Source organism: Sarcophilus harrisii, chromosome 5, assembly GCF_902635505.1.
Source record: "Sarcophilus harrisii chromosome 5, mSarHar1.11, whole genome shotgun sequence".
Lineage (NCBI taxonomy): Eukaryota > Metazoa > Chordata > Mammalia > Dasyuromorphia > Dasyuridae > Sarcophilus > Sarcophilus harrisii.
The window spans coordinates 6,795,220-6,809,606 of NC_045430.1; the positions used below are offsets into that span (position 1 = coordinate 6,795,220).

The 14,387-nt window shown below is 53.3% G+C and overlaps 1 protein-coding gene across 5 annotated transcripts in view; it reads right to left on the minus strand.

The window, feature by feature from the left end:
• Nucleotides 1–14,215, minus strand: part of TUBGCP6 (tubulin gamma complex associated protein 6) — a 28,603-nt gene extending 14,388 nt beyond the window's left edge. For 2 of the 5 annotated variants that reach the window (XM_031938668.1, XM_031938666.1), the window contains exons 1-11: nucleotides 13,967–14,215; nucleotides 11,830–12,668; nucleotides 10,485–10,648; nucleotides 6,662–6,872; nucleotides 5,454–5,627; nucleotides 4,999–5,120; nucleotides 4,119–4,197; nucleotides 3,795–3,904; nucleotides 2,955–3,046; nucleotides 2,099–2,238; nucleotides 1,264–1,413 (exon numbers count right to left, since the gene is read on the minus strand). In XM_031938668.1, the coding sequence (XP_031794528.1) occupies nucleotides 1,264–1,413; nucleotides 2,099–2,238; nucleotides 2,955–3,046; nucleotides 3,795–3,904; nucleotides 4,119–4,197; nucleotides 4,999–5,120; nucleotides 5,454–5,627; nucleotides 6,662–6,872; nucleotides 10,485–10,648; nucleotides 11,830–12,579 (1,992 nt within the window). In that variant the 5' untranslated portion in view covers nucleotides 12,580–12,668; nucleotides 13,967–14,215. Of the gene's footprint in view, nucleotides 1–1,263; nucleotides 1,414–2,098; nucleotides 2,239–2,954; nucleotides 3,047–3,794; nucleotides 3,905–4,118; nucleotides 4,198–4,998; nucleotides 5,121–5,453; nucleotides 5,628–6,661; nucleotides 6,873–10,484; nucleotides 10,649–11,829; nucleotides 12,669–12,785; nucleotides 13,852–13,966 lie in introns of those variants that run through there. The other 3 variants (XM_031938670.1, XM_031938669.1, XM_031938667.1) reach the window with 2 other exon arrangements.
• Nucleotides 14,216–14,387: the final 172 nt, after the last annotated feature.

Genomic DNA, 14,387 nt, shown 5'->3' on the forward strand with positions numbered 1-14,387 from the left:
CTCACTGCCTGCCAGTCTCTCGGAAACTCCAGACTCCATCTGCACCCATCAACTCCGCTCCCCCCCGCCCCCCCCGCCACCACCACCATCTGCACACATTTGGACTCAGCTGTCACTTTACAAAATTATTCTGTGTACTCAGGAATGGCCGAGCATCCCCTCCAAAAAAGCTTCTTGACTCCCTGACAACCCCTCCCTTGCCACACTGATCACCTACAACCCTGTTTTTCCAAGATCATCGATTTCCACTCTTTTAACTCTTCCCAAATGGGGGACAATTTGCCAGTTCCAAACATTAGCAATCAAGCACTATTCATATAACCAACTTGAATTTACAAGACTCTGTGGCAAATCATTGGCCTGTAAAATACTTTATGTTCATTTTAAAATTCAGTTTTCTATCACACCTACAAGCAATCCTAGGGAGAAATTTTGCCAGCAATCCCATTTCACAGATAGGCAACTACTATGGCCACAGAACCACAGCATTCCCCAGGAGACCTGTGCCATAGCAGTTCCTTAAAGTGCCTCAATCATGGGTCAGTGTCATACGCGGTCCCTGGGTCTCAGGCCTGCGGTTCAGGAATAGACCAAAGAAGCTCAGGGGCCCTTCTGAGCCCCTATCCCAGTTGCTCAGCATTTGGCTGGCAGTGTGACCCTCAGGCCATTGAGCTAAGTACAGAACCTTCCATGTGCCCCCCCTCCCTGGTCTCTACCCTGCCCACAGAGCACCAGGCCCAGCCAAGAAGGCACTGCTCGCCACTCTCCCGCCAGTGGAGGCATTCTCCACCTAGGCTCGTCAGGGCCATCTCAGATGAATCACAGACTGTCTTGTGTAGTCCTAAGCCCGACATACCCGTCCTTTGTCTCTGGGAAGTAAGGAGGGCAAGGCTTTTTCAAACTGTTAGTAGATAAGGAACCTGAAGCTTGGAGCAATTAAGTAACTGCTCTGAGACCACATAACAGGGAAGTAAAGTCAGGACTTGAAGCCAGGGCTTATGAGACAGCCCAGCGCTTCTGAAGGCAACTTCTCAAAGGGGAGGCCACAGGGATTCCCTAGTCTCCCCTACTCTGTGGACAAAGGCTTGGGACAAGGCCTCTACCTCCGGGAAGACCCAGCACACAGTCACCGGAGCCTGCTGTAGGCCCCCTGCAAACAAGGCTGGAGAGCGGGCCCCTTGGTCAGGGGGTCACAGTTCCTGGAGGAGGGGAACCAGACTTCCTCCTTCGGTCTGAGGGCAGAAATCCAGAGCCCCGGCTCACCTTCTCCTCCTTGCTCACAGCACTGTGGCGGGCCAGCCTCTCCATGCGCCCCACATACACAGCACAGTCCTTCTCAATCTCCTTCAGCTCCTCCAAGGAGAAGATGACCGAGATCCGGGGAACGGGGATGTCGGACCAACAGATGTAATGCTGCATGAGGAGAGAGCACCATAACCTGTAGCATCCCTGCTGCCGCACAGGGCCGGCTCATTCAAACCCGCCACTGTTCAGGAGCAAGCCCCAGGGCACTGCCAGGAGAAGGCACAGTCGGAACAGGAAGGGGGAACGTAGTTCTGGACAGGAAGACCTTTCCTGGGGTACCAAGGAGTCCAGGACTGGGCCAAGAAGGTCTCTGGGAGGCCACAAGGCCCACCTGGCCCGACCAAGCTCACGTCTCCCTCCTGCCTCACCAGCCCACTGTCTGCATCTGAGCATCCTGCGGCACCATGTGCCCCGCCTGTCTCATGCCAATCTGGGATAACTGCCTCTATTTGCAGCCATCGGCTCCTTCTGAAGACCATTTCCTGATCTCTGCCTCTGTCTTTTCTGGCTAAATAATCATTCTCTAACCCTCCTCTCACTTATCCTCCTTGTGGTAGTGTTTTCTGGGCCCTTCCAGTTTGCTTTATCCACTTAAATCAAAGCCCAGAAATGGAACACTCCAAGCAAAAGGAAGCTACTGGGTGCCCAAGCCAGATCCCCTGGCATCCAGTGACAGTGGCGCCCAGTGAGTGTCCTGGGCTGTGGCCTCCGGAGAGCCCCAGCACCTCTGAGGTGGGAGTATCTGGGCAGGACGGGCAGGAGCAGCCCCCGGCTGAGGTCTGCAGAGAATCACCTGGGGGCAGCACAGCTTCAGCAGGTTGATGGTCTTGCCACAGACGTAGACGTCGTTGGCGACGTGCTTCAGGAACACAGGGACGCAGTCCTCCACCTCCTTGGAAATGAGCACGTACCCGTGCGTCCAGTAAAACTTATCTACAAGATGGGTACAGTCAGACACACAAGCCGGACAACAGCGTGGCCCGCGGGCATCCCGGGGAGAACCCACCGCCGAAGGAGGCGCCCGCCCATCACAGGGCCCACACGTGAGTGGGATCAAAGGACCAGAGAACTTGGGGGTCAGGGCCATTGATTCCGTAAGCAATGGACAGGCCTCCCTCCAGAACACCACCCCCGCCCCTAGCTGGTGGCCTCCACTTCAAGCTATTAATAACGGGGTGCCTCCTATCTGCAAGGACAGAGCTCAGGCTCGCTGGGAAGTTTTCCTTGGATCAAGCCCTCCTCCCTGGGACATCATCTCTCTAAATCTAACAGCCCGATGCCTCTGGCCGGGCCTCCTATGACAGCTTGGTCCCTAAACCCTTCGTCTTTGGAGTTCCCTCCAAGAACGCTCCACAGCCTACCAAGAACCCTCCTAAATAAAGGGTGGCACCCACACCTGGGTACTCTTCTGGACGTGGTCAGAGCACGTAGAGATTAGCACTACGCCCCCTAGTAGTACCCACCGGGTACTGCCGAAAGTCTCCTCAGCTCTCCTGGCTGCCCTGACCAAAGCATATGCTTCATGCCATGCCCTCCCCATTCATGCCCTGCCCCCCGTGCACACAAACCCCAATCTAGCTTCGGATGCAGGACAGCCCCATGGCCTTCCCCTCCCCCCCACACACACATCCTGAAGCTAGCTCACACACCTCGGCAGCTGAGATATTCCTCATTTACTTGGATCATGAACTCCCCATAGACGTCACGGAATACGCCACTGTACACCCAGTCATGGATAAACCTATGGGGTTAAATGTCTGAGGCTGAGTTCAAACTCAGCTCTCCTGGACTCCAGGCTCTGACACTGAGTTGCTTCGTTGTACACAAAAATAATCATACCGTACAATCGTCAACTATGAATGATTTCGCTATTGTCAACAGTACTAAGGGCTCATGATGAAAGACCTCCAGAGAAAGAACGGATGGAGGCCGAATGCAGTCAAAGAAAAGTTTTTACTATCTTATTTTTCTTCACTTTTTTTTTGTAACATGGTAATGTGGAAATAAGTCTTGCCTGCCCTCACATGTAAAATGGATATCATGCTGCCTGCCTTTTCAGGGGATGAAAGAGGAGCTAGAGAGAGAGAGAATCTAGAACGCAAAGAAATTTCTAAATGCACATTAAAAAAAAAATAATATTTTTAAAAGGGAAGAAGAGGGGAAAGAGAAAAGGGAGGAGGAAAAGGAAGAGGGAGGGACAGAGAAAGGAAGGGGAGGACAGAGCAGGAGGAAGAAGATGGGGTGGGGATAAGGAAGAGGACAGAGGTGGTAAGGGGCCTGCCTCTCCCACCCCATTTCTTCTCAGGCTACCTGGCCCTGCTAGCTGAGAAGCTGTGGGTCCGTGCACTGGCCAGAGCTGCTGGAGGGGTCTGGGCTTGGACTGCAGCCCTTCCTATGTGACCGGCTGAGTTTCCTCCTCTGCCCCGCAGGGTCCCTGTGGCCTGACAGAGAAGGGAGCTGCCAGGCCTGGGTGGGCTGGGGGACCTCACCTGGTGTAGGGCTCGCAGCTGGCCTTCAGCAGCGACAGCAGGACGGGATAATGTTCATTGCTGCAGTTATCCAGGGCTTCCTGGTACAGGTAGGACAGCAGCTTCACGCCCTGCAGAGGGAAGCAGACACTGCTCCAGTCCGGGGCGGGTATCTGAGAGCCGGCTCTTGCAGAAGCAAGCACGGCTGGCAGCTGGCGGGGGTCAGGAAGCGGGGCCCCTCCAGCCTCCCCCTTTGCTGCCCGGCTGAGAACCACAGAAACCAGCAGGCTGTGCATGCACCCCAGGGGAGCAGAGCTTGGAAGGAGGATTCAGAAGAACACTCACAGTCGGGAAGGAGGACTTAGTCCCACCCTCGCTGAGCCCGGGAACGGCAGCGCCCACGCCACAGAGCTCAGCCAAATACCTGAGGGAGAGAGGCCATGTCAATCCCAAAGGCCTGGGCTGGGGGGTGGGACAAGGTCTCCCACACATGGGAAGGTAGAAGTGGGGCTCAGGGCAGGGCCCGGCAAGTCCCTTCCCTTCCTCTGCCTCATAAGCTCCAAGGCCACCTGTAAGTGAGCTCCGTCTTTGGTGGCCTCAGAGCCAGACAGCTCGCCAATGCAGTGGATGCCCAGGAAGGGCCCTAAGGCACAGCAGCAGGTCAGGAAGCCTTGGTTCCCAATTCCCTCATCGGCTGCACCAAAGGCTCCTTGGCTCTTTGTGGACTCTCTTGCCCAGCCCTCACCCTGTGGTCTCAGAGCCCGGAGGCCGCCACCCCAGACCCCAGAGCTCCCACATGGACTGGCTCACTCGGGGATACTTGGGACAGCTCAGGATGACTTCACTGACCAGAAAGACTGCAGGTAAAGGGCTGCCAGGGCACCATACCAGATTGGCATAGGTGATCAGAGACTGTCAGAGCACATCGGCTCCAAGTCCCATTTTACAGAGTAGACAGCCAGGTCCGAGAGGGCAACGCCATGCCCTGGGTCACGGCCCAGCAGTCGGTCACAAATGCCCACAGCACCAGGACACAATTCAGGGTGCCCTGGGGAAAGTGGGGGAAGCAGCCCAGCTCTACCGGGGAAACAGGTCTGGCTTGGAAACCATCCAAGCCCACCTCAGTGTCCTCCCAGCTCATGCCCAGGCCAGCACCTCAGGGGCAGAGAGACACCCCCCCCCCCCAACCCCACCTCTCTCTGGCCCGGCACAAGGAGACGTCCACCTTAACTGGCGCCCCAGTTTCTTGAAGAGAAAGCTGATGGTCAGCAGGCTCAAGGTGGGTGGCGTGGAGAGAACACAGGCTCGGTAATACTGCAGGTACTTCCGTAGGCCACTTGTAAAAGCCTGGGCAAAGAAACAGGTATGAACCACTGGGAGGCCAGAAGGAATAATAATAAAACCTGCCTCAGCCAGGTTGAGACACAAACACTGTGAAGACTGCTGCTCTCCAACCAATCTGAAGCCCTCAGGGTTTCCAGCCTCCACTCCAAAACCTGCATGACCCAGGGGTAGGGGAGGCTCCCTGCTCAGTGATGAAGGGGGCTTCCAACACTCTCCAGCCTGGGGCCCGGCAAAGGCAGCCCACCCAGTGGGGACCTGTCAGCTGCCCTGAGCTTGAGTGTGAGCACACCGCCCCCCCAGAGCAGGTCCCCCAGGCTGGGACCTTGGTGAGCCCACCTGGAACACGAGGCCCTTGCTGTAGGAAGAATCCAGGACAGGCTGCAAGGAGAAGCGGCTGAGGCGGGTGTAGTGTGTGCCGTACTCGGCAACCTCAGACAGGAGGCTGCTCATGTTCTGCGGAGACGTTCCCGACACGTAGACGCCCTGCTTCACCTCGAACGCCTGACTGGCCTGGGCGGGCAGAGGGTGCGGACCTTTAATGGGGGGAGGCGGCCCACCCTGCTTCCTCAAATATCTTGGGAAAATCCTCAAGAGAGTAGAGACCCAGAGCTGGAAGGAAGCTTCGGGCCAGCGAGCTTTACAGAGGACTAAACTGAGGCCGGGCACGGAGCCCAGGTCTTCCTGACTGACTCCACTCACTGTACCAGTCCAGCCAAGAGCCTCCCTAAAAGGACCTTCCTGAATGCTCCCCAGCCCACCCTGCCTGACCCCTCAAGATACCACAAGTATCCAGAGAAAACCCAAAGAAATTAAATTCAGAATAAAAGTACTTCTAAAAGCTGAACCAATAAAAAACAAGGTCAAAAACAGAATTTCAGACCCCAGACAAGGGGCCTCAAGAGACCATCTCGGTCAGCCCCTCTTCATCAGCAATCCCCGCCACAGCCTCCCCAAAACATTTGGTTTCTTCTCCAGGGCGTGCCCTTGGTCCCTTCAGGATAACCTCACACAGCATCAGCGGTGCTTTTACTCTTTGAAGGGGAGAGACATAGAGTGGGACGGATGGGTGAGATCCTCTGACCCCAAGAGAAAGAAGGACAGGGGTACACTTTTAAAAGCACACAAAAAACCAGAAGCTTTGAAAGCAATGGGATAAATTGTGCATTTTAAAAAGCAATTTGATTAAATGTGAGTTGCAGCGTCACCTGGATGACGACTCTACTTCCACTATGTGGAAATGATGTGGCTCCTTTGGTGCTCAAAGGGAAAAAATTAAGGCCCTCCTGCTGGTCCAGCTGCCCTGCCCTGCCTAGTGGCCAATGGTCTTCCTGGCCCAGATCCAGCTGCTGCTCCAGCTGTGGTCCGCCTGGAGGGCACAGCAGGCCCTTGGGCACAGCCTTATTCACAGCAGCTCTAAGAGACGCCCCCACCCAGGCATCTGACTGAAGCTGTGATCTCAGGAAACACCCAGAACTTGCTTCCCCCTGCCCAGGCCTCCTCAGGACCAAAGCAGAGGACCCTCCCCAGAGGGAACTGGGACTCACCTGACTGAGGGAAAAGGTGGCCGACACAACCCCGATGAGGACGTTCAGGACGTCTTTGACCAGTTCCCTCTCCTTCATCAGGAACAGGGGCGGCAGCTGGAGCAGGCTGCTGTGCAGAAGCTGCAGCTCCCCTTCCCGGAGGCGGTAAAACATGTCGAAAGCCTCCCTCCCAGCCTCCGTGAGGTACGGCTCTTCTTTATTCCCAGGCGGACTGTGTGGGAAACACCAAGAAGGAAGGTCGCCTCCACGCCAGTCCCGTTTGTCCATTAGTTACCACAAGCCCCAAGAGGGAGAGGACGAGCACCCGCCGGGGCCGAGAGCTCTGGGACCAAAGCCGGAAAGAGCCAGCAGAGACAGCCTGTGTCAGTGGCCAGGAGGGTCCTATTTCATTTTCTGTGAGGAAAGGCATCTTTCAAAGGGAGACAGAACCACAGAAACTCAGAACTGGCTCAAGCAACCTGAGCAAGCATCTAGTTCAACCCTCGCATTAAGAAATGAGGAAACTGAAGGAACGTTAGGAAGTAGGAGATTAATAACTGAAACCTGGGTCTTTTCACTCCAAGGCCATGTCAAGGGCTCTTGTCATCCTGATTCCATTCAATACGTGGTTTGCTTATACGTACAAAAAAACCTAGAACCAAACCCAGAGCCCCCAGACCTGACCACCCCCAGGCCGCGAGGCCGCTGCCTGCTTGGCTTGGGGGTCTGGCCACCAGCTTTCCATACTGCCATTATGGGGTTGTCAAAAACTGCCACATACATTTATATTATATATAAATAAACCAATAATTTAGATTTCACAGAGCTGCCTTTTCTGGCTTGGGAGTCAGAAACTCACAATGCAGCTTAAAATGATCAAGCGTTCTAATAACAGCTACATTCTGGTGTTATACTGTACCTATGTACCTTAAATGAAGCAAATAGAGAACTACAGAAAAATGTTCCCGTCACAAGACTCTGGTTCTGGGGAGGGAATAGTCACATACAACCCTCAAGATACAAAACAATGCAAGAATTGTTGTATTGTCTTCCATCCGTGGGCTTAATGTGAGAAACTATTCAAACTCTGGGAATGAGTGTATTATAATTCACCCTTCCCAACCTGTATGTGCACGAATGTTTGTGGCAGCCCTTTTTGTAGTGGCTAAAAACTGGAAACTGAATGGATGTCCATCAGTTGGAGAATGGCTGAATAAATTGTGGTATATGAATATTATGGAATATTACTGTTCTGTAAGAAATGACCAACAGGATGATTTCAGAAAGGCCTGGAGAGACTTACACGAACTGATGCTGAGTGAAATGAGCAGGACCAGGAGATCATTATATACTTCAACAACAATACTAGATGATGACCAGTTCTGATGGACCAGGCCATCCTCAGCAACGAGATCAACCAAATCATTTCTAATGGAGCAGTAATGAACTGAACTAGCTATGCCCAGAAAAAAGAACTCTGGGAGATGACTAAAAACCATTACATTGAATTCCCAATCCCTATATTTATGCACACCTGCATTTTTGATTTCCTTCACAAGCTCATTGTACAATATTTCAGAGTCTGATTCTTTTTGTACAGCAAAATAACGTTTTGGTCATGTATACTTATTGTGTATCTAAGTTATATTTTAATATATTTAACATCTACTGGTCATCCTGCCATCTAGGGGAGGGGGTGGGGGGGTAAGAGGTGAAAAATTGGAACAAGAGGTTTGGCAATTGTTAATGCTGTAAAGTTACCCATGTATATATCCTGTAAATAAAAGGCTATTAAAAAAAAAAAAAAAAAAAATTCACCCTTCCCCTCCCTTCCCACTTATAATTTGTGTATAAAATCTCTCTTTCTTGCAACAACTGGAGATCTCATACCCAGAACTTCTAGTTTATAAAATATATTCCTCACCCTGAAAGTGATTAATTATACTGTTACTTCATTATAGGGAACGTCACCTAATTTCTTTAGCTTTCTAAGTTTAGCAAGTAATAGATGAAAATGTACAGCGAGACCAAGCCATATCTTTTATCTACTTCCTCATGGGCATTGAAATCAAAGGAAAGAAAAAAATCAAATTCAACTCAATTTGCAATAAGTGCAAATTTCTAGTTTGCAAAGTATATTCCTCGCCCCGAAAGTGATTAATTATACTGCTACTTGCATTCTAAAACCCGTCTCTCGGCCTGCTTTGTGCAGCTCCAGCTACAATTTAAAGATCAATATGGTAAAATCTGGTTAGCTAAAGAGAGGAAGAAAAATGAGAGAAAATGCTCATTAAATTTAGCAAGGGTAATTATAAAATTCTGAATTTAGAGTGTACAAGTATAAGATGAGAGACTGACTGGACTTAATAACAGATGATGTGGAAAAGGTCCATGAGTCAAGAGGAGCTGAGAAGGGCCCTGCTTGCCTGGAGCCTGAAGCAATCAGGGGCCAGCTGTGGCTCCTGGGCAAAGCAGGCAGGGGCTCCAGTCTGGAGCACCAGGGGAGGACATATCAAATGACCGCATGCAGAAAAAAGAAGCCTTGAAACAAAGCCAGAGAAGGATGAGCTCACTGAAAATAGCGGACACGCTAAAGAGCCGCAGGAGGAAGGCCGTGACCACTCCTTAAAGGCCTGATGAGCATCCCATTAAACAATAACCTCATCGTTAGCTCAGTTCTCAAGCACTTTCCTGGCAACAACCCCGCAAGGCAGGTAGTTCGAGTATCAATGCTCCCAGTTAACACACAGGGAGCCAAAGCTCAAAGAGATGACGCCCAGAACCACAGAGCGATTGCTGAGGGTCAAGATGCCATCCTGGGAGCTCCCTGCCCTTCAGTCAGGTGCACCCTGACTGTGGAGGAAAGCTCCGAGGGCCGAGCCAAGCCAGTAAGAGGTAAATATATATATATTTACATATATATTGTATAAGGAAGCACTTTCTAAAGCTCAATTTCATATGCAGACAATTCTGTTATTATTGACTTCAATGTAATATACCTTGACAAAAAAAACTACATATCCAAAAATTTAGTTTCACATACAATCATCTTCTCTGTGCTTTCTAGACTCAGCAACTCTTGTTTGGTGATGACCGAGTTCATGATAAAAAAAAAAAAAGATTTAGATGTGAAAATTTTAAATGAAAAAACTGTTTCAATTCCCCAAATGTTCCTGGGGCCCCTGCTCTGAGCAATGCGCCACACTGGGTGCAAGAGGGAACAGAAGAACAGCAAAGTCCCCTGGTCTGAAGCATCTTACAATTTTTCTTTTTAAGTTAGAGTCATCATGTGTCCTTGCCCCACTGAGGCAGAAGCCATCCCAGGAAGGGGCCGAGTCCACAGGGAGGAAGAGGTCCTATTGGCCCTCTGGGATTCTGCTTCTTAGCTCAGAAAAAAAATAAATAAATAAGGGGCCTGGTAGGATGGCAGTTTGGGGCTAATCTAGATGGGGGCATGTCCAGCTCCTCCTCCGGGCTCTAAGATAGGAGCCCCTAAGGCCTCAGATCCTGCCTCTAACACGTGTCACCTCCCCACCCTAAACTCTGATCTCATCTGTAAAATGGGACTCGGGCTCCCAGTTTCATGGGTGTCACTGATCTTCTCGATCTGCTGTGAAGCCTCCTCTGGGTTACCCTCAGAACCCAGAACTAGGCACAGGCAGGCCTACAGCTCCAGGGCCTGGAGTGAACCCACCCCTGGCTCCAGGCCATTTCTGTCTCATGCCTGATACAAGCTTCACTGAGATGGCAGCAGATCCGCCTTGGGGTAGAGCTTAGCTCCCTCTGCTCAGCCTGAGCCCTCTACCATGGCACCGTGCCCACACCCAGATGGCATCCCACCTACCAGCCAATTCTCTCCCAACACCTGCGTTTGTTGGGCTCGTAATTAAGTGCAGCATCCCAGAGATCAATGTCTGGGGTCATGCTGGGCTCCGACTGGGAATCGGGAGTCAGATTTGATGCTGACTGGAACCCTTCATCTTCTGACTGATCGATGCTCTGAGGAACCTGCAGATCAGCAAGAGGAACAAAATCATCCTTGGGCCTTTTTGTAAACCGGGAGGGGGGAGAGGGGGACTTCTGGCTAGATCCATGGCGGGGCCCCCTCAGTCACAGCCTACTCTTTTTTCCATCTTCTCAATTCTACTTCCATGTATAGGACCCCATCAGTTCCAAAAGGCCACATCGATCAGTGTTTGTGATCACTTTGAGCCTCAGAGAACCCTGGCTGCAAGCGGGGCTGGCTGGAGGGATGTACAAAGGGCTGTGCAGGATGGAGCTCCCCACCTCAATACACACCTGGTACCCTCTACTCGGAAGCCCTCAAGACGGAGCTATCAGGACCATCCGAATCTATAAAAATAAACTCCCGAAGGAAGTTTCCAGGGCACCCAGGGGACCAGCCTTGAAGTGAGAAGGGACCGAGTTCTGGCCTTACTAGCTATGTCCCTTAAGGCAAGTCACTTAACCCCAACTGCCCATCCCCCAAAAAGATATTCTCCAAAGCCATGGCAGGCAGGGGTCACTGCAGAGAACGAGGTGGCAAGGCCCAGGGGCAGCACCCGACAGTGGAGCTAGAGCCACTAAGAGGCTGTCAGGAGATGGGCACAAAAGGTCAACCTGAGAGCACCAAGCACCTCAGAACTCCCTGGGCGCTCCCTGAGGGCAGGGGACTGGCTCGGCTTCCCCTCTGCAGCCCCAGCCCTTGGCACCGTGCCTAGCCTTAATAATTTTGTTTTCACTGGCAGAAGGGACAAGAGGGATGAACCTGGGATTCCACCTTTCCCGGCCTCTCTTAATTCTAGTGCCTTCTCTTTGTGAATTATTTCCTATTTATCCTGTAAATGGCTTACTCTGTGTAACTGTTTGCATGTCTATTAAACTGTAAGCACCCTGAGGGCGGGTGTTATTTTTTTAAACCCCTTTTTATATCCCCAATGCTTTGCACAGTGCCTGGCACACAGTAGGTGCTTAAGTGTTTAATGACTGATAAGGAAGTCCTGAGTGAGGTATCCCCTCTCCCAAAGTGGGCTAGCATCTCTTCTGCAGTTCAGAGCCCTGAGACGTTCTATTAAGCGAGTACTCAGGTACGGAAACTCGGGCACCAGGGCGAAAAGGACACAAAGCTCAGATAAGAGCTCTCTGGGGCCCCCGAACCCTGGTACTGGGAAAACCTCGGGCTCCCCTACTTGGATGGCAATGCCGGACAAGTCAGCGTTGTCGGGGACGGGCGGCAGGTCCAGCTTGATGTCCATGTCGTAGGTGCGGCTGTGCACCAGGGCCCCGAAGAGCGAGCCATGGGTCTCTCTCTCAAACCTGTCCACGCCGGGGTAGTTCTGGGCGAACAGCCCAATGGAGGGCAGGCCGGTGCCCGGCGCGGCCTCCATCACTTGCAGCGTCTTCTGAATCACGTCGCGGCACTGCTGCTCTTGGCTGGCGATCAGGAAGCGCGCGTCGGCCTCGAACATGCTTACATCGTAGTAATCATAGCCCTGATGCTTGACGTTCCTGCCCACGTGCTTGTTATTCAGGAAATAGTCTCGCTTCGGAGGGAGTAGCGGCGGGCCGCTCCCCGCCAGGTGGACCAACAGGTCCAGCACAGCCCTGATGTCAGCCAGAGGCAGGCCAAGGGCAGGGGCCGCCTCCAAGCCCTCCACTAGTTCCTCCAGCCTGTCGGCATCAGGCCCCAGGCCCCCAACCCGCAAATTGAAGGACAACATGAGGATTTTGTTCTTCACAGGAAGCTGGGACCCAGCTGATGGTGGCTTGTGGCCCTCATCCTGGAAGAGGTCCACAAAAAGGGCATCATACACCACCCTTTTTAGGCCCTGCTTGGCCCTCCGCACGCTGGCACCCTGCCTGCCACGGTGGGCCTTCCAACGCACGTGCCCGAGGTGAGCCTCACACAGCTCATTAAACAGCTGGGTGATGCTGGCCATCCCGCGGGCAGCAAGTGAATGAAGCACTGGCCCAGATGTGGCAAGTCAGGATGAGAGAAGACTGTCATCAGTTCTATGTCCTACATGGCCTGTGAAAGATACCAAGAAAAAGGACAATTACTCCCTATTCTAACCCTTGACCTAAGTCCCAGGCCCCCTAAGCACTGGACAGCCCAGCAGCAGAAACGTTGGGCCAGCAGACGTACCAGAAGGCAGGTCCAGAGAATCTCTGGCTCAGCTAAAACGCTTTTCCAAGAAAATGATAAAGGTTGGAAGGGATGTGGGGAAACTGGGACACTCGGGCATTGCTGTTGGAGTTGTGACTGATCCGGAACTCTGCCCAAAGGGCTGTCACACTGTGCATGTTCTTTGACCCGGCAGTGCTACTACTGGGTCCGTGTCCCCAGGAGATCATGAAGGAGGGAAATGGACCCATATGTGCTAAGAGGTCTGCGGTAGCAAAAAAACGGAAAAATTGGGGAGTGGCTAAACAAGCTGCGGTACATGAAGGTTATGGATTATTGTTCTTTTAAAAAATGATGAACCAGCTGATTTTAGAAAGGCCTGGAAAGATTTACACAAAGGATGCTGAGCGGCACAAGCAGAGCCAGGAATACCCTGCACGCAGGAACAGCACAACATGCCACCATCCCTACGAAGGGCGTGGTTCTGCTCGGTGGTCCGTGGTCCAGTGCCGTCTGCAGCCAGAAAAAGAACTATGGAGATGGAATGTCGATCAACACTTGCTGGGTTCGCTTCTTGTTTGTTTGTTTTTTTTCTTTCTCCCACAGTTTTTCCCTCTGCTCTGATTTTTCTCTCCCAACGTGATTTATAAAGCGATTGCCTGATGAATAAATAACTCTTAAAAACAAAAAAAAGTGCTTTTCCAGCTGGGTCAGCTGCCTTTTAAACGGTTATTATTTAGTCGGTGCTAGGGGAGAGTCTCGGAGAAACAGGGAAGGGGCCAGGGTGAGAGGGGCCCAGCGTTGGGGGGCGGGGACGGAGGGGGAGGGGGTCACAGGGGAATTCCCCTTCCGCGGACTGTAATAGCGGAAAGTGCTGAGGAGTAACCGGAGCACAAGGAGGGACGGGGGGAGAGAGAGCGGGGGGGAGGGGAGGTAGAAGGGGCAGGGCCACGGGCCCCCTCCCCGCCGGCTCCTGCCCCGGACTCGCCGCCTCCGTTTCCCCGGCGGGGGGGCCCCCGGTCCCAGAGAAACGGAGGCGCCGGGGCCGCGCTGCGCGGCACAAGGGGAAGCGGCGGAGGGCGGACGGGGCCGGGAGGGAGGGTCCGCAGAATGGGGGGGGGGGGGGGGCCCGACGGAAGGCTTCCTAAGGACGCGGGAGCTCGGCCCCCGCCCCACAATCCCCAGCGGAAAAGCGGACTCACCGCCGCGGACGGCGCGGAGCGGCTCCCGATACGGGCGCAGACTGATGGCGTAAACGCCGATGACGTCAGCGCGCAACGCATCCCGCGCTCCACGGGAGGTGGGAGGAGCCGCATGACCAGGAGGGTCCGGTTTTAGGCTAGGCCTGGGCGGGATGCCGGGGCACGTGATCCAGGAGGCGCTGCTGCCGTGCTGGGCCTGCGCAAGCCTCCAGCCCACGTGACCCTGCTAGTCCTATCCCCGCGTCAGGCCCGCGCACGACCCCCGACCGCGAGCTCCAGGAAGCTCCCCCCCCACCCCCCACTTAAAACCGGTCACCACAGGGAAGGTTGGGCCCCGAAGGGCCCGGATGTGGGTGCGGCCAGCGCCGGGGACGGCCCCGCCCCCAACGCTTCCAGGCGGAGGCTGTGCCGGGCACCGCGC